This window comes from Colletotrichum truncatum, assembly GCF_014235925.2.
Source record: "Colletotrichum truncatum strain CMES1059 chromosome Unknown Contig_0003, whole genome shotgun sequence".
NCBI classification, from domain to species: domain Eukaryota; kingdom Fungi; phylum Ascomycota; class Sordariomycetes; order Glomerellales; family Glomerellaceae; genus Colletotrichum; species Colletotrichum truncatum.
The window spans coordinates 1,183,017-1,210,250 of record NW_027222400.1 but is presented as its reverse complement, the minus strand read 5'-3'; the positions used below and the strand labels follow the sequence as shown (position 1 = coordinate 1,210,250).

General features: G+C 46.8%; 3 protein-coding genes across 3 annotated transcripts; 1 reads left to right on the top strand and 2 right to left on the bottom strand.

The window, feature by feature from the left end:
• Nucleotides 1–3,282: 3,282 nt before the first annotated feature.
• On the bottom strand, nucleotides 3,283–5,231 carry CTRU02_205208 (uncharacterized protein; the record flags this gene model as incomplete). The annotated part of the gene is made up of 4 exons (XM_036724210.1): nucleotides 3,283–4,395; nucleotides 4,462–4,603; nucleotides 4,669–4,869; nucleotides 4,921–5,231. 4 exons carry the CDS (start codon nucleotides 5,229–5,231, stop codon nucleotides 3,283–3,285), a joined length of 1,767 nt encoding a protein of 588 aa, XP_036583837.1.
• A 4,442-nt stretch (nucleotides 5,232–9,673) lies between these two features.
• On the bottom strand, nucleotides 9,674–10,537 carry CTRU02_205207 (extracellular cell wall glucanase crf1 allergen asp f9; the record flags this gene model as incomplete). Its single annotated transcript, XM_036724212.1, has 2 exons — nucleotides 9,674–10,342; nucleotides 10,466–10,537. 2 exons carry the CDS (start codon nucleotides 10,535–10,537, stop codon nucleotides 9,674–9,676), a joined length of 741 nt encoding a protein of 246 aa, XP_036583839.1.
• Nucleotides 10,538–17,135: 6,598 nt separating this feature from the next.
• Nucleotides 17,136–18,255, top strand: CTRU02_205206 (gag protein; the record flags this gene model as incomplete). The annotated part of the gene is made up of 2 exons (XM_036724213.1): nucleotides 17,136–17,536; nucleotides 17,631–18,255. 2 exons carry the CDS (start codon nucleotides 17,136–17,138, stop codon nucleotides 18,253–18,255), a joined length of 1,026 nt encoding a protein of 341 aa, XP_036583840.1.
• Between the last annotated feature and the right edge of the window lie 8,979 nt (nucleotides 18,256–27,234).

The following is a 27,234-nucleotide window of genomic DNA, read 5'->3' as shown; positions in this document are numbered from 1 at the left end:
CCGTCCCACTACAGGATAGTTTTAACACTACTTTTCAACACTATCCCGCAACGGCTTACGAGACGGCGTTTTTATTTTTATTGAACAGCATTTGGCTTTTGGATATCCGTCCACGTTGGTTTTGGCAAAACTCGTTCTCTCTCTCCTTTTTTCTTCTTCCTCATTTTATAGGCGTACGGTTGGAAACAAAGGAGAATTGGTTCGTTGGATACACGTCATTGGTGGCCAACGGTCCTTACACCATACACTCAAAAGCGGGTTTTAACGGTCGAAAGGTTGTTGGACATTTGCATAGAGACCCGGCATCGAAAAACCCGCACCACAGTAGCGGCCGAGTCCATCCCCTTCGCATTGAGCGGTTTTAGAATTTGGCCATGGAAGGCCGGGGATGGACTCGAGACCAGCTCGGCATCCAAAAATGATAATTTTTTATATCTCTTCACTGAGTCTGCAAAGCTCGCATGATCTTCTCTGAATGTTTCGTTTAATGATGTGCAGTCCTTAACTGACTCGGCAAGTAGCAATGAGTGTACCAAACATGTTTGCCAGCGTCATTTTCCACAACGGGGGGGGGGGGGGGGGGGGGGGGGGGGGAACCTTTCCGACCGTCCGAGCGGGCCGATCAAACTTGTCGAGGCCCCAGGGGGGGTGGACTCGCCGGGCCCTGCGCTGCGTTGACACCTGCAAGGTCGCGCTGGCGGGTTTGTTACAGCGGAGCGTGACATGCCGCAGGGCCTGGGCGTTGACCGGCTTGTCGAGCCGTTGTTTGGAGTTTTGAGATTCGGACCATGCTGGTGAATGGATGGTTGTTCTGGATGATGTGGGATAGGGTTGGACGTGTGTTTTGTAGAAAATTTACCCGGGATGATGAATAGCGTGCGGTTGGTCATTTGTGGTTTATTCAAATGAACATTTCTCTACGGAGTGTAGACTTTGACTGTGATGGACTCGATTCGGTGTGTTGATGAGTGGTCGTGTGAGTTTAGGTTGCGGCAGAAGCACAGGAGATACGTTCACTGCGAGACATGCATTGAGGTTCATCACGCAGCATTGGGGGAAATCATCACGGGACACACATGACGACTCGCTAAGACATCAAAATCGGTCTGTTCCGAATGTTCGCTGGCCGCCCGGGAATAAACCCATCTTGGCATTCGATTTTCTACGCATCGCTTCGATGGATGCGGGTCGTGCCTGTGTGTGTGGGGGCATTGGGTTTTGCTGGGAGGCGAAACGGGTTCAAGTGAAACTTGATGGCCATTGCTTTGTGAATTACGCGGTTGGGTTAGCCAAGTTGGTGTGGACTTGGACGGACGTTCCTTGCAGTTTGGCTCTTACTGACGTTGGAGAATTGAGGGAGTGTCTGGGTGGCTGTGGAGGGAGGTGATTTGTAAAGTTTGGTGAAGGATGAGGGAGGCGCATCTCCGGTTGTTTTCGTGATGTGGTGTTCTGGGATGTGTTTGGATACGGTGTGGATGTGAGAGTTTGTGGGGATGCGGCTCTGGATTTGGGAGTGAGGTGAGTTATGCTGTGGTTTACGTGGGCTTGTCACGTTGACAAGTTGTTGATAGGGTAGTCAATTGTTTGGTGATTGGATACGTGTGCATCATACTTCTTTCTAGTTGTCATGTTTTCGTGAGACTGCGCCAGGGTTGGATCTCGAAAATTTTCTGCAAGGGCACTGCGTAACAGTTTTGAGTCTTCGGATCGCGTGAGTTTAAGTTGTGTCGTCTGGTATCTTCGTGTTCGTGCTTGAAGTGTACGAGAAACATGCATAGAGTCTAATTTCCTAAATACCCAATTGGTCAACGACCAGGTAAGATGGTTTGTAGGTTTCTTGTCCAGGAGTTTGTGGCTAAAGAGGTGATGGTCCTCCAAGTTGGAAGTGCTTGATCTGCTTGCTCTATTGATGGTCAGCGTGAAGCAAAGGACTCAACAAATCACGATAGGAAGATTGATAAATGCCAAATTGGCTTCGTCTTCCAACAACAAGGCAGATCACCTGATCTGCCCGGCTAGCTCAATCGGTAGAGCGTGAGACTCTTAATCTCAAGGTTGTGGGTTCGACCCCCACGTCGGGCTCAATTCCCGTCCGCGATTGCGCGCACTGTTCTTTTTTTTTGCATTGTTAACCTCTCCGTCTTACCTGAAGATACTCACGTGCAGACCCTTCTTTTTGCATTGAAACCCAAATACTAACTGTTAATTTGCAGTGCTCTGATCGCTGTGTTGCTAGGCTTTTTTTTTAGAATACGTATTATCATGCTGTCCTGCTAGTTGATGTAGTGCTTTTGTTAATATTTTGGAATTATCACAACCGAAATCATTCAGGAAGGAAACGAGGGTGGAGAGGAGTACTTTGCTTTCAGTATATTTCCCTAAACGGGTCGAAGTCATTGTGTAGCGACCATTGCTTCTCTGAATCATTTTTTTGGACTCGTTTGCTCAGTTCCATGAAATGCCAATGGCCGCGGATGCGTTGCGAAAATAATTCAACGAAAACCATGGTAAACTCTCCATGTATTGATGCATCTTTGTGCGCTGCCAATTCTTCAGGGCAGAATCCAAATTGGGTGGTTTTCTGGCAAAGAACTGCGTAAATTGGGAAGGGCATCAATTGAATCATTTGTGCGTTTAAACCGACCGTCAGGTACTTTGCCCAATCCTGAAAACCCAAGTACGGCCATTTTCTTGAATAATGGACTAATTACTCTTCTTACAGTGGTTTTTCAAAAGGATAGGACCTGGAATCAATCAGTAACCGATCGCTGTCCTTTGTGAGCGGGCCTGTGCGCACAGCACTGATCCATCCCGCTATCCACTGTCTTTTTGCAGTGGTTTACTGTTTGGCCTTATCTATGGCAGGTAGCGACAGCCAGTGGTTTCTGCCAAAGATTAAACACAACACTGTGGGAGTGCTTCAGGCCACTATCAGACCTGCTGTGTCTGGCATCGATTCATATGAAAAACAAGTTCAGGGACGGAAATGTATCTGACAACGCCCATATTCCATTTACATGTAGAGGAAATTCGTAGCAAACGCTCATGTTACCGTTACCGTACGGCTAGCCACAACCGTAAAAGGTGAATTGACTGGATAATAAACACGAACGTCCTTGAAAAAGCCCAATTTTATTACTGACATTTGAAATGAACAGCGCGCTGAAACAAATTACCCAACATACCCGTAACTTACACAAAGTCTTCCAGAGATTAGTGCCAGCTTAATCACCACCAGAGAAGCGATCAAGTGTGGAAAACCGGTCCCAAACCCTGCCGCAATCACCAGACAAGATCTTCCTCGTCTATTCCTCCCCCCGTGGCGTCCGCATCAGTCACCACCTCGATCTCAATGTCTACATTAACAGTTTTCCCATCCTTTGCCTCCGCCAAGCAGGCGATCATGAACTTTGCGAGTCGCCGCTTAGTGACATTAAATTGATCTTCCTGCTCCGGGTAGACCAAATGTTCTGCACAAGTCCCAGGAGCCACCATTAGAAAACGGAGGCATTTTACGTGTGACGAAGAGAGGTCAACGGGTAACTCGCTCCAGAGCTCAGAAAGAGTCTTGCTCTTGAAGCTTCCCTTGGGGATCCAGGGTGTGCTTTTGCGAGTGGGGTAATTGGTGATCACACTGTAGTTGAACTCGAGCTGTGGCTTCTTCTTACTTGGAGTCACCTGAGGTGGGTTATTGTCCACAATTGGCTGGTTATTTTGGGCTTGTTGGTCTTCAATACCAACTGCCGAAGAACCAGAAGGTACTGATCCCAAACCCATTTGTTCCCCAGCTGCACTGGTTTCTGCGCCTTGGGGCGTAGACTCAGTCGGGTTCATCTGCGCAAAAGGCGCTATGTTGCTGTTGTTGCTCGTGGCCGTGTTGGCGGACTGCAAAATTTCGTTCTCCAATTGAATGATCGAGTCGTCAACGAATGCATTTGTATCATCTTCTTCCGCTTCGTCTTCAATGGTAGCTCGAAGTTCATGTCGTGCATAGTCGGTGTTTGTAGATGGACCCTCTCCAGCGTCCCGCTGTGCGTAGTTGGTGTTTCTGGATGAACCTTCACCGGCCGCCGTATTGAGCTCAACCGCTGCGTGATTTTCATCGTTCGCGGGGCTGGGAGCGCGCTCAGGAGATTGCAAGGCGTTGTCAACTTCCTCCTGAGTAGCAAATCCCGGGTCTCTGCGTGTCCTCCTTTTACGGGGCGATGATCGGCTCATCTGATATACAGCACGTCTCTTACCGCGTTTGACTGACGACATTGTATCAGCTGGGGCCGTGTCTTCAGCAACGGTGCGGTTGGCGGGGGGCTCCATTTCTGCATCCGTGTAGGGCACAAATCGGCGGGTGTCGTTGTTTCGGGGACCGGAAGACATGAGCCCAAATATTGGCTGATTCTAGTTGAGTTGTTAGTGCCGTACACTTGACTTGGACAGGATGAGAAAAAAAGTTTAGTTACTAACAGTAGGAACATGAGTCCCTAAATCGGGGCTGTCGGGCACACGATAAAGATCTTTGCTGCCTTGCCTCATGGAACTGGCAGGGCCTAGAGTATTGGCGTTGTCATTTTCCAGCCGATTAGCGAAGCCGGGAACTGTTTCTGACCTAGTAATTGTACATGTGAGCGATCAAGTGTTCTTGAGGGAAGACTGTGCCGTAGCAATTCGTACCTCGGGGTGTTGGGAGTATCAGCTGCCCTTCGATTAGATGATTCATCGACTACAAGATCCAGGTCTATGGGATTATCGTGGCTAAGGCCCCTCCCATTCCTTGAGGGTTCGTTTGTTGTTTTTTTGTTTTTCCTGTACTTGGCGTTGCGATGTTGCTGAAGGTTCAGTCGCCAGAAAAGCTGCCGCATGACTCGCCTGATCCTGCGAGATAATCAGCACCGAGACATCACCAACGACAACGGTTTGACTTACAAAGCCTGGTTGACAGAATACTTTAATTTGTTGGAACGACTTGTTGTCTCGTTGTCTGGCCAAAATACTCGTCCATTCCCGCCAGTGTCGAGGTAGGCACGAGTCATTTCACTAAGGGCAGCTTGGTGTTCCCTTGACTTCCAGTCAAAAAGACTACTTGCTTCCCAACCTTGACGACTTATGAATGAACTTTGAAAGTATCGACAGCTGTCGTAGAAGGCCTTACATCGCGGCAACGAAACGTCGCCATAATCGAGTGCTTCTCGTAGAGCCGATATGGGAGGAATGTCTGATGGGTTCGTGGATGACATCGTTTTGAGCAATGGTATTGATGGGAAGCACTCTGATGGGAAAGAAACTGAACCAGAGGGAAAAGTGAAAAACACAGAGAAGTGAAGAGCAGCTAGCACTTGACTTACTTGCCTAAGGCCCCCTTTAACAAGCATGTTTTCAGCTTTCATGGGTAGTCATAACTCTTACGCCAACAAGCGGAGTATCGGAGCGAGCGAAGAGTTGCTATTGGCCCAACACAACCATTGGTAATTGCATCCTCCAACTTGAGACCGCAAGGGCTGCAAAGTGTTGCGAGTTCTGCGGCACAGCAAGCAAATTTTATGGTTGCCTCCTCTTGGTGTTGCATTGACTTCCCACTTTGACCAGGCAAGGCAGACACCGTTATATGAAGGCCTGCTCAAGGAGAAAAAGCAATTATCAGAAAGCACTGGAAGCAGTGAAGCAAGTATGTCAGATCTTGGGGGCCAAAATGACCTATTTAAGAAAAGGGGCTCTTGTAGTTTCTCAGGAAGAGATTTCTATGTCTTCTTCAAGTTTTCCCAAAAACACTTGTTTTGTTAAACATTATGTCTAGCGTTTCTGCAACTTTGGATTCTGTCGCCCCATCGTCCCCCATTGTGTTTTTTATATCTGTGGTTGTTTGTACGAGTATTTTGGTCGGGGCAGCCCGATACTTCACTCGACTGTCTAAATCTTCTGGTACGTTAACAGCATCTTTGACCTTACTGCCATGCAACAGAACGAGACATTATCGGATATTGACATAGATAAAGGCATATTAGGCTTACAAGTGATCACCAAGGTCCAAGAACAATGCCTTGCGCGCCAGCGGTCGCCTTGCCCTCCTGGGGAGCTAGAAGTCTACATTGAACCGAATGGAAGATGTCACAAGTGGTCAAAAGGCCAAGTTTTCAAGTTAAACAAGGTTGAGGTCATGGCCCTTTCATATCGAACGCAATAACTAATTTGTCTTCTCCTAGAGCTCGACTGTGCTGTCGCCGGCACGAAATTAAAACACTAGAGAGTCACGACCCGAGACGCATAAGGATTTGGTAAAAGATGGGGTTTACTCATACAGATTACTACAACAACTTCAACTAGACTGGCATGTTTGGTAAAAGGCAGCTTTGATTCGATTCTCTTGAAGCCAGTAAGCAACGGTTTCGGTTTTTTTTGCCAAGGTAGTGGAGCTAGCAGAGTTGACTGAGCCGGTCGTTCCTAAGCGTGACGCGGCAAGCAAGAAAAGCTGAGCAGGAAACGGGTCGCTGGCTAGATTGTTACAATTACTACAATTACATGATTTAATCCGCGGTAAAACCCGATGACGGTACAGAGAAGGGCAACTGTAAATCTTTGTAAATAGGTATCAGTATTCTGCAAGACATCAAGAAACTTCCGTGATGTGCTCCTCGCCACGAGTTTAAGGCGGTGTTGAAGTAGCCTGCAGGTTTCCTTACTATCACATATCAGAACCTTCTGGTAATGTCTATTTTATTTCGTCCCTCGCGTACGTCTATTTCGAGGCCTTTTAGGGCATACCGTGTATAGCGATCATTTACAAAGCAGCTGCTGAGTTATCTAGATAATAGGAGGAAGTTATGTGCTAACAGCTCATCCCTGCCCAATTCAAGCAAGAATGAGGCCTGGGTAATCTCAAGATCGTTTCACACAAGAGATAACATTCTTCAGACCAAAACACCACCAGTTAGTAACAGCATTTATGATCATCGTACTAGTCAAACCACAGTAAATAATCGCTCAGCCGAAGTGAACTAGAAGGAGAGGGCACTTTTTTAGCGACCAAGCGTGATTTTGCAGGCAAGATAGTTGAAGATTTTCCATTTTAGGAAATTCTTGTGTTAGTATTTCATCGATTGCTGTAAGTTAGTAGGTACATCGCATGTGGATTGTTAGCCAATCATATTCTGACAAAGCCACATTTTTGTCCAATGGGTTTTCCAGTATTTGGAAGCATGTGGGCCTACAATGGATTCATTTGTACCTCCTGCCTCACGGTACTCGTTTTTCACGCCATGCCCTGTTCCACCACTGTTCACTCTACCATCCCTTCTGTAGCTTCTACATCAGGGAGGGCCATGGGCAGTCAATGACTTCCTAGGAAGTCACTTTTTGATTTCCTCTTTTGGCGGCCTCCGCTTGTAGCTCTTTAAATGGAGCCAAACTGATGTTTCTTGAGGTGACAAAGTGCATTCAATCTCTTCGTTAACATGCTCGATCATCGCACCCTCTTGTATTCCGGCTCCAGCAAGTTTCTGGATGTAAAAGACCTTATTACGCCTTTGGTTCGTCGACTTGACCAGCAAAGTACCATTCGCGTCGCTACTCTCAAAAAGACCTTTGCTTCCTCTTCTTCAATGTCATCTTCTGCACAACGTACATCCTGTCAATACATTTAAAAAATTTCGTTTAAGTGGACAATTCAACCCACCATCAGCACGCATCACATCGAAAGCTTCCCAGAACTCACCGATCCACCTCAACATGTACAACCACAACAAGGGCATGCGTCTTCAGCACTGTTTTTTTCTTTTGAAACAGTCCTGCTACTTCAGACTTAATATTTTTATCCAAATCCCCGCGGTCAAGGACTTGTAACTTAACAGTGCCGCTTATTACAATTTTGGCAGGAGAAGACCACAGGGTTGTTTGCTTTCATTAACCCTATCAATTCTCCTTTATGCTTCCCTCATTGTGCGACGAATTAGACTTCATTCTAGGTAGCATTCTCTCCACTGAGTACTAAAAGCGCATGCGTGGCAGAGTTGCAACAACAGCAATATGGCCCACTACAGTGTTGGGCAGTTTGCCACGCAGCGAAGTATGTTGCCATTGACGCTCGTTCATCGTCACAGAAAACGCCGACTGAAGCTTTTTTGTGAACAACTCGACCTCGGGTCACAAGGATACAGGGAAGACTCACATAGCGCGACTCCGCAGAGGTGGCAGGAATGCTTGGAATAAGGCACACACGAGTGCTGTGCTTGCTTGAAATAGAATGTACCCTTGGAGGCTGTAGGAGAGTTTACAGGGTTCATGTGGTTCAAAGGAACACTTTCCAATTGTTGATCAGTTAGGACAACATTTTGTGAAACTCACAACACCTATAGATGTCATAAACCCGTAGTTATTAAACTCCTTCGCGCGCTCGAAGAAAGGGTTTAAAGGAATCCATCATCGAGTCAATTCACCTTTTTTGGATCACAGCATGCTATAGTTGTCTAGTGCCCACGTCGTCTTGTGGGGGTGTAACCTATTTTATGATATTCAAAAAAAGAAATCTGTAGATAAAAAGGATTCCAACACAAAATGAGTGGCTATTACTGGTAATACCCGCATAAATATTTGTCGTGATGGCTCCGGGCCTCCGGACCCACTCTGCCGCGTCTCGGCCGCGAGGTCACATGACCTCGCTCCGGCGACCGTATTCTTAAGCGTCCCTCGCTCCGCTCGCTCACTTAGAGAATACAAGCCGTTTTGTTCCTAGTTGATGCCGCCCGTGCCTGACGTCGGTCACCACAATATTGAAACATAGAAATAAAGAGGTTCGAAGTCAAAGGTGAAGTGGGATATAAATCCACCTAGGCTACCTGTAACGTTTAGAAGACAGACCGCTGGGCCCCTGCCCTTGCATGAACTTACAAGCAGGATTCATGTGACAAGCGCTTGAAAGCCGAGTATGAAATACGTCGTATATGGGAAGCCATAAAGTATTTACATGTCTGAATCATTTGACTCGCCGTATTCAGGCAACCTTAATGAAGTTTGGGGGCGGGGGATTCGTTTGCATCTGAGCGACTGAATGAGTCGTGTTAACGGGAACTTACCTGCTCAAGAGCAAGTCCAAACCTCACTACAATTGAACAACTGTGATAACCACGAGATTACTTGACCGAGTTAAGCTCCAACAATGTAAATTTTAGGCTGAAGCCTTCTCAATCATCCTTTAATACCCTCAGAACTTCAAACTTGGACCACTGCCGTGACCTGCTTTCCGAGCTATAGAACCTGAGTAGCTGCATCGTCATTGTGTTTCCTATTCAGAATGACAATATGTTACAGTTCGTGGAAACTGGCTTCGAAAGGATAAGTCTCACATGGTTATATCATCTACCTAACTAGAAGTACCAAGAGAGACACTGTTTGTGGCTGTCAGGTTATTATGACTTAAGCCTTCTAAAAGGTCTACATGTTGAATGCAATCCATGTACCTCTGAAATTCCAAGGAAGACATCAAGAGCACGGCAAACCCGAAAATACACCAGCCACTCGTCCCCCCCTCTTTCTTTCATACTAATAATACAAATATAATGCCACATAATAAGCCGTGTCTAAAAGTTCCTTTGGAAGAACTAGCGGCATTCTTTACGCTCGTGGTGTTATTGGCGTCTGGCTGAGTTCCGTTGTTGCTAGAAGAGCCAGGCCGGACGCCTTCGTGTCCCTATTGATCACCGTACGTATACGAGGCCGCCGGGTTTGCGTTGGTAACCGACACAGACTCGACCGTGAACGTAAATGGCCCCTTTTTGTAGTCTACGACGCCGCCAGCGAAGTCAATGCTTCCCTGACTGTTCCTCGGGTCACCGGGGGCCCAGATATCAAGGCTCACCCTCATCGGCGTCTGCGGGAAGCTCCCTCCCCGGGAAACGTCTGCAGCATTAACGGTGCGGATAAGCGCGCCGTCAATGAACCACGAAATAGCCTCCTTGGACCAATCGATAGCATAAGTGTGGGACGTGCTCTGGGGTGCGGAGACGGAGTGAGCTGCGTTGGCATCCTTGTTCGCGGAGTAGCTAGTCAAAACCTCTGAGGTCTTGCCACCAAGCCATTCCCAGGTAACCTCGTCGAAATCGTCGGACTCAAGAGTTACTGTGGACGCAATTCCAACGCCAGAAGCCGCCTTCAGTTTCACTTCCAAACGACCGAACAAAAAGAACCAGGGCGTTTCAAGGCCGGGTCCGTCACCCTGCTTATTGATAGTAAACTCGGCACCAGCAGAGGTGTATGAGACATTGCCGCTGACAATGCGCCAGTTATTCAAGTCAGACCCCTTTGTAAAGTCGACCGAGTAGGCAGACTGAGCCAGGCCAGTGACGGTGGTGCAAGAATCTGGAGTTTTGGTCAGTGAATGTAGTCATGAAGCAGACTGATTGAATCGCAACATCAATGTCAAAGTTGGCTGAAGGCAAAGAATAAAGCACCTGGCAAGAAGACGCATGAGAGATAACCTTACCTTCAACAGGATCGCATTTAGGCAAAACTTGGGCGAAAGTTGAACTGGCAAACACCGCAACAAGTGTCGCATGACGGAGGAAAGACATAGCCATTTTGAACGGGGTTGTGTGAACTCTGCGAAGAACGTTCCATGATGGCAACTTACTGATCAGCACATTCAGTTGGTTATATATAGGACCATTCTATTCAGTGGAGGTAGGGTTGAATAGATTAATATCGCACCATCACGAAGTGAAGGAATGAGACTGAACATGGCGGGGTCCAAAGCCAAGGAACAGATAAAGGCAAATATATGAAATATCAACTCAAAACTAGGTTATTTGAAATAGCGTAACCAGTTGGAGCCTTGATTGATATTTTTATAGTATCGCCTAGAATGGCTCATCGGAATCCTGTTGCCATAACGAGCATACTACCGACTTTTGTACCCACTTCCATTTCTCCCCCATTGGTCGCTAAGTGTGGGTGGCAGGCCTCGCCGGCCCGTCACGTGGGCTGACGGCCGCCACCACTGGTCTTAGCCAGCCTCCATAGCCCTCTAGCCAGTTAGTTAGTTCTTCCAACCAACAACACCACTTTCCCCATTCTGAGCGTTCTATGCCGGTTCTCGCCCACAGGTTATGAGCCCAGCGTTATTCTTTCGGAATAACGTCGTTTTACCCATTATTCTACTCGTCTGTCAATTTTCTATTGATTTACGAATTTTTGCGATTTTATTCGCTTTATTTACCTTTCTATGCGATTTTCTCGCTTTCTTTCCTCTTCGCTGACGAATTTCACTTTCTGACGCGATATTGGCTGCCTGGCGCGCACGAATATCACGTGGCACGCGACCGACCACTACAACCCACTGGTTTTCACGAACACCACGGAATTCCACCACAACAACAGACTTTTCAGTCACAACCATACTACAACTATAACCATACTTTTACTTCGATTTCCTCGTTCTCACGAGAATTTAACTATTTCAGCTTCGGTTTTTCGAACCAGCCTATCAGTTTCTCGTATCTTCTACGAGTATTCATTCTTCCCTTCGATTCACTATATTTCTACGGTCGGATCTTACAATTCCACCTATTTCTCGTGTTCTTACGCAAGAGATTCTCCCTCCTATACAACATTCATACTTCTTCAATACTATTTACTTATCAATACTTTCCCTTTCTAACAGCACGCGTAGGTAGCAGCGAAAGTAAGCCATCTAACGTACAGACACGCCTCCAAAGCTACAGCCTCGGAGAAACGCCTATAATCGAGGTACGACCATAAGTCTATCCCACACTGTTATGATACCCTCACTTTCAAGATGTCTCAAAACGACTTCAAGACCGTCTTCACGCCTCTCCCCCGCCTGAAAGGTAAATCCAACTAGAACACATAGCGTATGCTTGTTATAGCGACCCTGCGAGGATACGACTTCGAGATATTCCTCGAGACTAACATCCCTCGCCTTACTAACCCTATCGCTATAGAGGAATAGAGAAAGAAACGTAACGTTACGTATAGTCTCCTTATAAACGCTAGCGAATCGGTTCTTAATAGACTTTACATAGCAGGTTAGTGTTACGGTCAGCTATCCGACAGTAGGGTCTGCTAACAGAAGTTGGGGATTGACGCTAGTAAACAGTATTGTCGTGTCGTAAGTCTGGTTCGTAGGTCGTAGGCTGTGTCGTAGATCGGTAGTCAGAGGCTAAGGTGATCAATCTTAGGCTCAACAAGTATTCGCAGTGAAGGTAAGCTGAAAGTATCCTGAGGATGAATACAAAGTTGATTGCTGAAGAGCTATGGAAGTCTGACTATGAGTCGAGCTCAGGTCATACTATATACAAGTCCGAACAGTACCCTTTGTTTGTTTTACCGTTCCTGATCCTGACGGGGTCCGTTCCTCGTTCATACGGATCCCGTATGTGCCAAGGACGGACTCCGTATTCTTGGCGTACGGATCTAATCTCTTATCTTATCGTCACGTGACTTGCACCATAGTTCTTCCGTTCCCGAGTGAGTCCCTGTTGTTCCCGTGATCCTGCAGTACAAATGTCCTGTTACAGCCGCCCGACGTCCAAGTGGGTCTTTCAGCTGTTATCCTTGTTTACGGGTCGTAACAGTTAGGTTAACGATAGAAACCTTTATAAATTATAGCAAGCGCTTAAGAAGCATATTCCGAGAATCTTATAAGACGCTATAGCTGCCCTTGTTAACAAGTTTGCTAAGACTACTACTAACGATTATAAGACTCTTTACGATACCCTTAATCGCTATTACTACCTTAGAAAGCATATTAAGACTATTTACGGTCGTCTGCTAGACTCTTTCCTCGTTATTTTCCTCCTTAACTTCTTTAAAGACCGACTTCCCAATACGTATAAGCATTTTATATCGAAAGGCGCTACCTATCCTACGTAGAATAAGGTAGCTAATACGATTTATATACTTACCTAAGACAAAGATTAAAAGCATAGTTATGCTACTATTCGCAATATACCTAGAGGCAAGTCTGCTAGCAATAGGGGTCTTGCCTTTCTAGCCGTTACTACTACCGTTACCTTTACTATTACTACCTCTAAGGAAAAGAAGAAGTATAACTATTATAACTATAATTACGAGACTACGAAGTACTATATTACCTACCCTAATCTTATCCCTCTATACTACGTTAACCGGGATAAGTTAATTAAAAAAGTAAGAAAGTATATATATAGCGATCGCTACCGCTAGGATTAGCCTACTTCTATTAATAGCACCTGCTAGACTATTATCAAAGCGTTACCTACTATCTTAGGTTAGTCTGCCCTTGCTTCTATTACTAGCCTAGTAGTTTTTACTACTGCCTGCGATAACCTTATTACCCGAGACGATATCGTTCTCGATTCTAGTTATACTACTTTAACTTTTAACAACTTGCGATATTTCGTTAAGTACGTTAAAAAAAGCGATTTAACACCTTCTACTTCTACTTCCGGCGCCTTAGTCTAGTTACTTAGCATAGGCACCGTCTTCTTCCAAACCTAAGACCCTACTAACCCTAACGTTATTTAGGATTAGATACTTTATAACGTTAAGTATAACCCTTCTAGCCTAGCTAACTTACTAAGCCTTAGAAAACTTTGTCGTAATTACATAGAATATAATTAGCAGACCTTAAGCCTTATATACGTAATATAACGTACTTCCCTTGCTAAAGTTTATTAGGTTTCTAACGTCTACGTCGTTAAGACTTATAATACTAGAAATTACGTACTTCGAGATATTGCTATCAGCCTCGCCGCCTTCTAAGCTACCTAGCAACCGTCTCTTAAACTAATATACCGCCGGCTAGTTTACGCCTACCTATTACGTATTATAAAGGCTTGCCGCCGTATTAGCATTCGGTTTATAACGTTAGAAATTAACGCTTTCTTCTATAAGTCTTGCTATCTTAGTAAATCTACTAAACGGATTAGTCGAGACTACCTACTTCTACTTATAAGTATTAGTAATAAAATTTACCTTAATCTCGTTAGTATTCTTCCCTTATTAATAAAAGGGAACCGTTAGGTTTTATACTTTATAAATAAGTATAGTAGTTACTACTAGGTTGTTTTTCTACCTAACTATAAGTTTGCTACTATCTTAGCAGCTATTAAGAAATAGGATACTAAATTCTATAGTCTTACTAGCCTTAAGCCTAAGGTTTAGGTTTCTAATAATGCTTTTAAGCTAATTAAGGTTTTTAATAACCCCTACTTCGAAGGTACTTACTATAACACGACTATTACCTATACGCCTTCTATAAACAGTATTATTAAGCATACTAGTCGTACTATCGTCGAAGGCGCCTAGATATAGCTGATTAACATATCCCTTCTAGAAGAATTATAAGATTATAGTATCGATTCGGTAACTTAGATTCTTAACCTCTTGTCTATACCTTCTAAGGGTAACTTAAGCCTTTACGAGATCATAGCGAGAAAGCTAAACTTAGCTACTAAACGTGAGGCCCCCTATATTAAACATCTCCGAACGTTTAGCTATGCTACCTACGTATATAAGAAGGGCCCTCGACGCCTTATACGCTTTGCTAAGATAAAACCATGAGTAATCAAGGGATTCCTCGTCGGTTATAGTTCTCTTTATAGCTATATTTACTACGTTTACCTGCCTAATCGAAAGGAGGTTATTTACTATAAAGATATTCGATTTTGTAAAGAACCGTATAAGATAGTATTGCTTCTAACTACTAGCATACCTAATATTAATAAAATTAAATATAATACTGCGTTTATTAAACTAGATATTATTATCTAGTATACTATCTGTTAGAAGCTTATTAAAGGTGAAAAACCTATAACTAGTAATCCTAAACTAGATAAGACTATCGTTAAAAAAGCGATAGCACCTACTAATATATATCTTATGTCTCTACTACTAGAAAGTCTATTAGAGACTACTACTATACCTTATAATAGTATTACTAACGAATTAAATAATAACGAATTTATCGCTTCCGTAGAAATAATAGAAACTAATTACTAAGACCCTAATTCCCTCTCTACGATTGTTAAGGAAGTAATAAGTTAACCGGTAGAGTCTTCTCGACCTTGCTACGCCTTAGCCTAGCGACCACCCGGTTACTACCGAGCCGCTAGTAGCATACGCTCTTATGCTAAAAAGACCTTCCTATCTACTAATATTCTAGCTTTACTAACTTTTTATTAATTTTCTCTTAGCATGCTTTCTACTACTACCCTTTCGAAAGTCCTACTTAACAGCGTAGTAATCCCGAAGTCCTACCGTAAGGCGTAGAAGAGCCTATAGTAGCCCTAGTAGGAATAAGCCTTTGAACGAGAGATAGCTTAATTTATAGAAAAGGGGGTTTACGAAGTCGTTTACCTACTACGTAATGCTAAAGTCCTGCCTAGCAAGTACGTATATAATATCAAAACTAATAAAAATAACGAAATCGTACGTTATAAAGCCTAATATATAGTTTATAGAAACTACGAGAAAGGTAACTAGTTATTATAAAAGGTTTATACTATAGTTGCCTTTGCTACTACTACCTGACTCTTCTTCGTAGTTATTATACTTCTCGATCTCGAATACGAAGTATATGATTTTAATACTACCTTCCTAGCCGCCTCGATTCTAAAGAAGGTTAAGGTATACGTCTAGCCTCCTACTAGCTATGCTACTAAAGATAATAAGGTATAGTTACTATATAAAGCACTTTATAAATTAAGAAAATTACTACTTTAGTAGTTTCGACTTATTAAGGATAAAATAGAACGAATTAGCTTTACTACTATTAATAAGGAGGTTTATCTCTTCGTTAATTATAAGATTAAAGCATACGTTCTTATATATGTCGACGATAACGCTATCGCTACTCCTAATAAGTAAGTTATAATAGAAGTTTGTCGTCTCCTCGAGAAGGTTTGTTCTCTTAAAAACCTCGGCAAGGCTACCGATTTTCTCGGTTTCTAGATTGAACGCGATAGAGCTACTAGTAAGATTTTCGTTTCCTAAGCTAAGTATATAAAAGCAATACTTTAACGATTCGACTTTAATAGTTTAAGTATTATGTTACGGCCAGCTAACTGACAGTGGGTTTGTGTTAGCAGTAAGTCAGGGATTGAGAGTAGTAACAGTCGTTCCGTGGTCCTGGTCGAATAGATCGTAGATCTTCAAAGGGCTTGGTGATCAGTCAAGGCCTCAACAAGAGTCGTAGAGTAGTTCGTCACTTAGGATAGCTGAAAGTACCGGTGAGGGTAGTCACGAAGTTGATTGCTGAAGAACTAGGAAAGGTAGGACTCGAGAGGACTCGAGTCCCAACTATATACAAGTCTGGTTCCATGCTGAACACTTCCTGATCCTGGGGGACCGACACCCAGGACGTCGGTCCATCGCCATGGACCGCCCTTGGCACCGTCGGTCCTGTCCCAGGACCGCTTATCGTCCGTCGGTCCTGCTTATCGTCACGTGACCTGTATCCTAGTTCTTCCGTTCCGTGGGGGTTGTTACGACGTAACGGCTGACGGCCGTCCCTATAACCGCTGAGCCCCTGCGGGGTCGTCGTCAGTGGTCTGTTAACTGTCGGGTCGTAACATATTATTAAGACGCTTACAGCGACTATTAACGATCTGCCTATTACCTAGGATAAGAACGAGTGCTTGCTTAACGAATAACAACTTTATATCGAATAAACCAGCTACCTTAACTTCCTAGTAGCTAGAACTTGCGTTAATATAGCTTATACCGTTAGTAAATTATTATAAGCGAATTTAAAGCCTTCTAAGGCTTATCTTGTCAAAAAGGGTGGTAGGCCAGGGGCGCTGGAAGCGATGCACACGCAGAGCGCCTAGGATGCCAGGAAGGCGCTAGGAGGAATGTTTGGCCGAGGACCGCGCTAGGTGCGCTTAGTCACAGGGAACACGCCGGAAGAAGGCGCGTAAGGGATACGGACAGGTCTTAGGAAAAGAAGAAGCACAATACACATCACGATTGACCCCTGAATGTGCGCCTACGAATATTCGAACAATTAACAGTCTGATTACCTACCAATTGGCCTACCTACAGGCAAAACGAAGCTATTCGAAGATCCGATCAACTGCAAAACACACGAACACCCCGTTTACGTCCCTCAAAACCCACGCGATAAGCCCGAATCAATAACGACATAAGCAAAGATGGAATCCATTGTCCTCAACAACCCCAGTCAATGGCCAACCTGGTATAAGGTTTTCCAGGGTAAAGCCACCGACTTGGACGTCTGGGAGCAAGTGGATCCCGGCGCCGAAAACCCCGAGAAGCGGATGCCGAAGCCGGAGCCTCCGGCCTTCTCCGACTACAAGAAGAAAGGTATACCGCGACATACCCGCGGATCAATCATCGAGGTGTCACAGACACCAGATATCGAAGAAGTTCGATCGAACGAGACGGCTAGAAGCCTCCAAGACCTTGTCAAGGAGGACCGTGAGGAGTATGTACAGCTCCGGAGCGACTACAACCATGATATCCGTATCTACGAGCGTGAAGCGGCTGCTCTACGAGAGCTCCGCAACTGGGTCCTATCGACAGCAGCCGAGAAGTACGTCAATGCGTGCTGTAAACCTACGGAGACCCTCCAAGCCTGGATGGTCAAGCTGAAGGGCGTGGCCTCGATCTCGAACAATGAACAAAAGAGCGCCGCGCGTGAGGAGTACGAGAAGACCGTCAAGCAAGCGGCTACCTACGAAGGCCGAGATCGAGAACTGGCTCGAGCAATGGGAGGCCGCAATGTTGAAGGGACAAGAGGTCAACCTTGCCCAGACAAGGGACTTCAGCGAGTGGAGCGAGGACTTCCTAAAGGTCATTGCGAAGACCGCTATTTCTGCGTTCCACGCCACGTTCGAGGCGAAGTTCCACGAGTCGGACAACCCCTCGATCAGCGAGATCTCTGCGGAAGTACGACGATATATACGAATCCACGCAGATACCCTATCGACAGGACCAAGAGCCTCAAGAGGTGCCTTTGCCACAACAAGAGAAGGACCCAAGGAGACCATGCCTCGGAGTACAACCAAGAAGCGACATAGGGCCGCCGATTCGCGGACCCAAAACGAGATGCCAACGTGTCACGGATGTGATCTGCCACGACACCTACTTGCCAACTGCTTCTACTGCTTCCCAGAGGAAGCGTATGAAGGATGGAGGCCCAGCAACGACATCATGAAGAAGGTTACTGAGCGTCTTAAGGCCGATGACGACCTTGCGGACCGCGTGAAGAAGATCCGTGAACAACGCGAGAAGGAAGCGAAGCAGACCTGACTGTATGGTCGGTGTATGGGGTCAGCCAACGCATCGTGGAGGAAGCAGTATACGAGTGACCGTTCTGCGTTCATGATCCGGACTGAGTACCCCTTACACAACTCTGCGATATACGACTCAGGATCATCGCTACACGTGTTCAACAACCGGGCTCGATTCTCAGGTTTCAGAGCAGCTGAACCAGGGGATTACCTATGGGCAGGAGCCTCACAAGTCCCAATCCTAGGGTATGGAAACGTGGATATAACGGCTGACGCTGAGCGGGGGAAGAAGGTAAGACTCCGCTTATACAACGTCGCTTACTGCGAAGAATTCGCAACGAATCTAGTCTCCTACCGCCTTCTACGGCAACGAGGGATGTGGTGGGATAACCGCCCAGGCCAGAATTGCGTACGAAGAGCGGATGGGACACTCGTCTGCTACCTTCACGATCTCCATGGACAACAGGTTATCGAGGACAATACCAAAGCAGGATTCGTCACGCAGGCGAAGCAGCGCCACACATCGTTTACACCGCGCAAAAGACTCGCAGGAAGACCGTTCAGATGGCACCAGAGACTGGGTCACCCGGGCGAGGGGGTGCTGGAGCACCTCGTCAACGCCTCTCGAGGCGTGAAGATCATGGGTGACCTACGCAACAAGCTGCCTGACTGCTCAGCGTGTGGAAAAGGGAAGACAAGACGAATTGTTCGACGTGCCCCACGCGAGTCTATAGCGTGGGCAAAACCAGGATCAAGAGTGGCGTTCGACTTTCACTCGATTAGCCCTCAAGGATACGGAGGCTATATGTCTACGGTAATACTCTCTGACCGACTAACAGGATACTCGTGGGACTACTACCTTAAGGACCGTACAACAGAGACGCTCCTCGAGGTATTCGATCTCTTCATGGCCATGATGAAGACGCAATATAATATACAGGTCAAAGTCTTCGAATGTGACCGCGAGGTTGCAACGATTCATCAGCAAGTCGCCACTCACCTTCAATCTCAAGGGGTGGTCCTCGAACCCTCTGCGCCCAATACGCAGGCCCAGAACGGAGGCGCCGAGCGAATCGCAGCAGTTATCAAGGAGAAGGCTAGGACCCTTCGCGAGGCAGGCAAGTTCCCTGAGATGCTGTGGCCCGAAATCGTTGCCGCCGCGACGTATTTATACAACAGGACGCCGTCAGCGGCCACGGCTGGAAAACGCCCTTCGAACGGTTCCATAATCAGTTTCGCGGCCCAGATCTCGGGAAGCCTCATCAAGCCCACCTTCGAGCGTACGGCTGCAAAGTGTATGCGCTCACAACAGACGCACAGCTGGGCAGGAATAAGTCGAGAAAGCTTCAACCGAGAGGATGGATAGGCTACCTCATTAGGTACAGTACTAGCAACTCCTACCGCGTGTGGAATCCGCTTACTGCCCGCGTTATCACAACGCGAGACGTTGTGTTCAGGGAAACCGAGTTCTTTAATAGAGATATCAACGAGCTGCGGGATGACCTCAAAGACCTCGACGTGAACAAGCTCAACGCTCTTCTCGCGCGACTAGAGGTCTCGCCCACAGGGATAACATCTCCAGAGTACGCACACACCGCAGACGAAGAAGTCGATGAAGTCCAGTACATTGAAGACGAAGAGGCACAAGAATACACCGCACCGCCGTCGCCTAAGTACGTGGAGTCACGATTCGAACTCAATACACCACCGCGGACGCCACCCACCTCGTTCTTCGCAGGCCTTGAGGAGGCACTCGGAGTGAAGGGGTGGAGGAAGAGACGTGCTTCGATCGCTCCTGAGGCGGTTCATGCACGCGAATCGATCCACGAAGAGTTTCCAATTACCACTCCGCGTACCTCCTGGCAAGCCGCTTTCCTCGGCGGCACCAGAACGGGTAGAAAACGAGTGAAGATGAAGCAAAAGGCGAAGAACGCCGATACCAGCCTGGAAGCGGTAGTATGTTGGAACAACAGACTCGAAGGTCTCACCGTAGCCGGACGTGGTAATGGTATGAACCCTGCCCCTGGGCCCAGGAGGAGTCTTAGAAACCCTGGGTGTGAGCGTGCCTTCGACCTCCGTCAGGGAAGAAACCACGTTGATTCGAGGGTAAAGGAAGACCTTCCCTCTGGGCTAAGCTCCCACAACGGTAGGCCCGTGTCAGGTGACGGGGGGCCCGCGGTTGAGACCGTGGCCTCTAGCGTTCCGGGAGAGGACCGTCCTCTGCCCCAGCGAAAAAGCCAAGCAGGCGTACTACCCCCAGTGCCTCAGAAACATGCCGATCTATACGGCCACCCCTACGAGAGGGGATTCCGAGAAGCGGAAGAGAAGCACCTCGCGAGCCACGATGAGATGGATACATACGTCGTCGTGGACCGTAGAGAAGCCGCCGGGCACCAGATTCTGGGTTGCCGGTGGGTATACGTCTATAAAACGGACGAGAAGGGAGCACTCTAGAAACTTAAGGCAAGGATCGTTGTTCGAGGAGATCAACAGGCTAAAAACGCTTTCAAGGATACATACGCTGCAACCCTCGCTGGACAATCGTTCCGAACCCTTATTGCCACCGCGGCCCAGCAAGATCTTACCTTACTGCAGTACGACGCAGTTAATGCCTTTGTCCACGCTCCGATCGACGAGACAGTATATATGGAGTTTCCACCGGGCCATGAGCAGCAGGGGAAGGTCCTGCGGCTGAAGAAGGCTCTATACGGCCTTCGCAGGTCCCCTCTACTGTGGCAACGGCATCTAGAGAACGGTCTGAAAGCAATGGGGATGGAACGCGTCGCAGGCGAGAATTGCTGCTGGCGGAAGGGACGCGTGCTCTTCTTCTTCTATGTCGACGACTGTGTTCTCGCGTTTCCCCCTGAGTGTAGAAACGCTGCTGAGCGCCTCATTAACGGGCTCAAAGAGAAGTACCACCTGGAAGGCGGAGACCCTCTTCACTGGTTTCTAGGAATCGAGGTCACGCGCGACCGAGCCAAGAAGAAAATCTGGCTATCTCAGGCAGCATACGCACAGAAGATCGCACGGTTGATTGGTCAAGGCACACATAAAGGATCACAGAGGAAGAACACTCGATTTACGACACCTATGACGAACGAGGAGCTACTGCCCGCCGAGGAGCACGCCTCAAAGAGCGAAATAACGGCATACCAACGAAAGATTGGATCGATCCTATACTTGGCGGTGATGACGCGCCCCGATATCGCCTTTGCTGCAAGCCGTCTGGCGAGGTTTAACCAGAATCCCTCTCAGAAGCATCATCGCGCTGCAGATCGAGTATTGCAGTACATCTTGGACACCTGCTTCCTTAGTCTCGAGTACGATGGCAACAACAAGAGTTTCGAAGTCGCATCAGACGCCAGCTTCGCAGATAACTCGCTAGATCGAAAGAGCTCTCAGGCGTACGCACTACGGCTTGCTGGAGGATTGATCGGATGGAGAGCGAACAAACAAGACACAGTCACAACATCAACGACAGAAGCAGAGCTTCTCGCCCTCTCACAAGCAGCACGCGAAGCTATATTCGTTAGCCGTCTGTTGAGTGCTCTTAATACGACGATTCCAAGCGGCGGAATAACGATCCAGTGCGACAACCTCTAGACGATTCGAATAGTAACTGAGGAACTCGTGACTCTAAAGACGAGGCTTCGTCACGTTGATATACACAACCACTGGTTGAGACAGGAGGTTGAGAACGGCACCATCAACGTCGTCCACACACCAACGAAAGACCTTGTTGCGGACGGACTCACGAAGAGCCTCGCAAGGCAACCGTTTGAAGACTTCATAAAACAGCTCAACTTGGTGAAGAAGGAGACGGAACCACTACGCGAAGAGAGGGACCCTCTCGCAGAGACCGCATGGAGCGGAGGGATCTTTGAAGGAGGAGAGGAATAAGGAAGAAGTCGGTTGGCCTGCCACCCCTAAGGGTAGCCTCCGCTGCTGCGTATGAAGCGCGCAGGAGCGCCCTAGGACCGAGGTCTCGAGCCGCGAAGGCTAAAGGGGTGTGTCAAAAAGGGTGGTAGGCCAGGGGCGCTGGAAGCGATGCACACGCAGAGCGCCTAGGATGCCAGGAAGGCGCTAGGAGGAATGTTTGGCCGAGGACCGCGCTAGGTGCGCTTAGTCACAGGGAACACGCCGGAAGAAGGCGCGTAAGGGATACGGACAGGTCTTAGGAAAAGAAGAAGCACAATACACATCACGATTGACCCCTGAATGTGCGCCTACGAATATTCGAACATATCTTTATATTATTAAGTACTTATTCTAATACTTTAAAAGTATCGTTTATCTCGGTATTATACTTAGAAGCATCTTTATAATTAATAAGTTAAGGCTTTACGCTATTATAAATACTTCTTTCGCTAATAATAAGCTATTACGAGTCTCGATAGGTAGTTATATCGTCTTCCTTGCTAGTATACCGATTACTTAGAAGTTAAAAAAATAGACTTTCGTAACTTTAAGTACTACGAAAGCTAAATTTATTAATCTTATACTTACGGTAATTGCTATAAAGTAGATTAGACGTTGCCTTTCCTAACTGCTTAGCAAACCTATTACTACGCCTACTATCATATTTACTAACAATGCTAACGGCTACGATAACGTCATAAACCTACTTAACAAGGCACGAACCTGCTATATCGACGTCTAATATAAATAGATCATACAGGAGGTTCACACTGCGAAAAGCATCGAACTCCGACTTATCAAAGGCGCTAATATAGCCGCCGATAGACTTACGAAGCCACTGGTTACGGTTAAACATAAGGAATTCGTTCGTTTGTTAGGCATAGCAGAGGGATTAGATTAAGAGGGGGATTTTAAGACTATAGGACTATTGATATTAAGACTTCGGGATTCAGAGGATTTCACAGCCTCCTATTAGCTAGGTTTAACCGGTAATTAACCGAGTTTTCTAATAGTTAAGAACTCCTCGGATTTAGAGGATTTAGGACTTTTCCTGTATTTCCTATTATTCTACTGCTTTTTCGCTGAGGAGTCTGAGAGGGGGTGTGGGTGGCAGGCCTCGCCGGCCCGTCACGTGGGCTGACGGCCGCCACCACTGGTCTTAGCCAGCCTCCATAGCCCTCTAGCCAGTTAGTTAGTTCTTCCAACCAACAACACCACTTTCCCCATTCTGAGCGTTCTGTGCCGGTTCTCGCCCACACTAAGCCTAACCAGAGGGGAGAAATGTTTCCTAAAGAGGAAATTTGAGCGCGGAACTCTGACTTCCCAATTGTTCATGTAGCTTGGAAATTCCGAATTGCCTAGCTTCCCCACAGGTTGTCGGCGGATTCTGTCATGCTGCAAAATCAAGGGAGCCTACGTTTATTCAGCAAGTGAGCCATCCAGCTCCATGACTGGTAGGCCAGACTAATCCGTAGTAACGTTCCAAGCTCATGACATTGAATTCATTCAGGGGCCAATCTTGTCCTTGATGGGGGCTGTACGCTGCCATGGAAGTTGAGACAGTCCCTCGCGCGTTCGAGACATTTGGTGTATACGTTGGGCGCATATTACATGGCATCTCCTTAAATTTCGCGCATTTTTAATAGTGAAATAGAGCTGTGAAGGTGGCGAGATCTGCAACATGAGATAACCAAGTTATTCGCTAACTTTTACACCGAATCATTTTTTTCCCTCTTCTCTACTATCTTTCTTAAAATGTGAAGGCCTAGTGCGTACCTCTCCTCAGTGTGATACATATCAGGAATCTCCCACATGTGAAATGATGACCCGCCTTCCTCGTCAACTTCAAGAGGGATATAAGAGAAGATATTTGGATTTACTGGTATGTTCTTAATGCGTTTGTGAGTCTTGTACCTCGCCATCTATGTAAGACGTCAGCGCACTTATCCTTTCAAGCAATTACAGAGACTCATACGTTGTCAAAATCGTCTGCTGCTACTGTCCCCTTGTACCAGCTTGAGAGGGACCGGAGTGTCATTTACACCCAAAGAGGAAGATGAGCGCAGAAGACGCTATGCCATACACCATTCTGGAAAGTCTGCATGACATGGACCGTCTTCTGGGCTCCATCAGCAGACTATGCGATGCAAACGTCGTCTCCCATGTCAAGGAAACCGAAGCAATCGCTCCACATGATAGTACTGATTAGTCATAAGTGTACATATTTAACCAAGGTCGGATGTCAAAACTACCATTGTCGCGGGGGATAAAGCGGTCAGTGTGCGCAACCTTTTGCCCTTGAGCCTTCTCGATGGCGTTCCACCTGACGCCGAAGTAGTTGTCATACATTATCCATAGTGGAGTGAAAGCCGGGATGCCAAACGGGCCAGCAGCAGGGTATTTTCGAAGCCCTTTCAAATCCCAAAAATATCTTAATAGTGGGACCAACATCGCAATAGCAACGGCCGTCACAGCCACTATACGTACTCTAAACATACTTGGTGTTCGCCAGTGAAGATAAGCATGAGTAGTATTTCGGGACATACTTGTGAGTGCACCATTGTCCAAAGCCGACAATGGGTAGCTTCTTTAGCAAGCATGATGTCGGCGGTAACTTTGCGTGGGATACTCAGTCAAATTACAGAGCAAGCCAGAACTTTGTCGGTTGTCAGATCTGATTATGAAACAGAACAGAACCAGCGAGGAAACCTTAATCCAGAAGATCGCTGCTAGTGATGATGATGCAAGCAGGTAGTGAAAACATAGGGATAATCTCTGGTAACTGTCACGGGAAAGAGCATTTATTTAGTTATCGGCTTATATATTAACTTGTACCAGAAGATTCCTGCGCAAGTGCTAGATGCGTCCATCCTCTCTTTGAATCTGGCTCAAAATCATGGTCTTCATGTTCACCTAGGCTCAAGGAAATCTGGCGATTCCAACACATTCTGGGAGGCCAGCTTGATGGGTGTCGGAAATGGATTTCCTAATTCGGTAACAAAAAGCGCAGTAAAGTGTTGATCTCGAAGAGTTTCACATGACTGAATCTCGGAACTACACCTAAGAAATCGGAGAGGGTGTCCCTGAACAAGCTAGTTCGCCCGCACAAGACCAGCCTTGGTAGGCCCCACTTACCAATAAGCACCATCCCTGAGTTGACGATAACTTTGGCAAATCAAATGATGAATAACGTCAGAGAAGGTTTTCATGTGGTACGTAATAAGGATGATATGGCTGGTTACTGACAAATATCACCCTTAGTACAGCCACTAAACTCTCTATTAGTTATTTTAAGAGCACCTTCATTCCAGCAATGACTGCAGTGGCTTCAACATAGAGAGCAAAATTCTTACAGAATTCTGCGTCTCTGATGACAATAGGCCCATATTTCTTTTTTGGCTATCGGTTTTTTTATCTTCCAAACAACACATTCGATAACAAGAACTACGGTGATACTAGTTTCATGCATCTTCATTAAGATCTGGGGATGCCCACGATTGGCGAGAGCCATCCCAAAGCTTGTCGAGGCGGGCATGGCAGGTAAGATTCGGCCATTTGATTTCTTGCCAAAGAGAAAGCAACATTTCCAGGATCTTTCTTCTCTCCGACTTAGCTGTCACATATTGAGCACACCATGCCACTAGGTGACTTCCGTTAATCTTCACTCCAATGCTGTTTGAAGACAGAGTTACCCCACAAAGCCATCTTGTTGGCTCTGCAATCTTGTCCTACAGAACGAAAGGGGATCAGTGGATAAGAACAAGCCAAGGAAGGCAAATAAGTATCTACCTCTAGAAACCTCGTTAAACGCAACAGGTTCGTGTCCTTACTCATTGCTGAGCGATGAACGGCTAGCATGACCTGGGATGAATAGAAAAATTGCCACGCGACAACTAAGCATTTTCTCTTCGTTAGCCTTTGATCGTAGCGCCCATTGAAGTATTCTGTTGTTCGGGTTCGCAAAACATACCGTGCCATGGCGCCATGAATCTAACATCTGGGAAAACGTCACCCTCTTTGCGTCGAAAATACCATGGCTGGAAGGAAATCGGAAGACAGCGCTTCCATTCAGCGATGGCCTTACCTAACTCCTCCAATTTAGCCATGGTCGTTTCGGAGCATGTTCTCGGAGCCCAGCATATTGTGCAGACTTCTGCTAGCAGATAGGTCATCAGGTTTGTTCGAGCCTCGTCTGTAAGGGACAGGTCTCCCGACGCATAGCGCCACATCTCCAGGTGATTCAGCTTGAACGCACATGGCTTCTCCTGCAGAAATGAGATTCGTAAGCTCCCCCTAAGATATGCCCAGAACGACGTGCTAGACATAGAATTGTCGAGGAGCGACCAATCGTGATAAGCCGTCTCAAAGAGCGTGGAGCTTCCATGGAGGTGATGTTGCTTATCCTCTCCGAGTTCCAGGAATTGCTCCGTCATTCGCAAGATGACTGTGGTGGCGTGGACAGGACCTAGGTCCTGAAGGTGTCCGCGATCCTCACGGTAGGAGGTAAGCAGAGGTATTAAATGTCTCAGGGCACGGTCATGCAGGTCGTCCTTGATATGGGCGGGGATCTGGCCTTGCAGATGTAAGACAAGAGATGCGTAGGCAAGACACGCCGAGCCTAATACGGGCTCAACCGCCATCAAGCGGGGGACGTGAACACCAAAGTAGTTATTTGGTGACACGATGTCTAGCTGTTTTACAGTTGGCTTGGGAATTTGCTGTCATGCACTGGCCGACTTACCCATGGCCCCGCCTTTTCCAAATAGAAACCAAAGATGTATGCATCTATTTCATTCGTGATACTGTAAACTCCTGGTGGAGGCAGTAGCGTGAAAGCCAGTGACGATTCAGGAGAGGGCTCCTGGGGAGGCGTAACTCGGCTCAGAGTATCTCTCGACGAGATTGTTTTGATGCGTAGACCATCGGAGCCCCTGTCTGCGAGCAAGTCCGCCGATGGCTCCGATAGAGACAGGGTTTCACCTTGAGGTGTATTTTGGGATAAATTTCTGCGCTCACTGAGCGTCACAGTGGAGTTCGAGTTTGAAGGCACGGGCGTTGTAACAGAGGCTGATGTCATTTG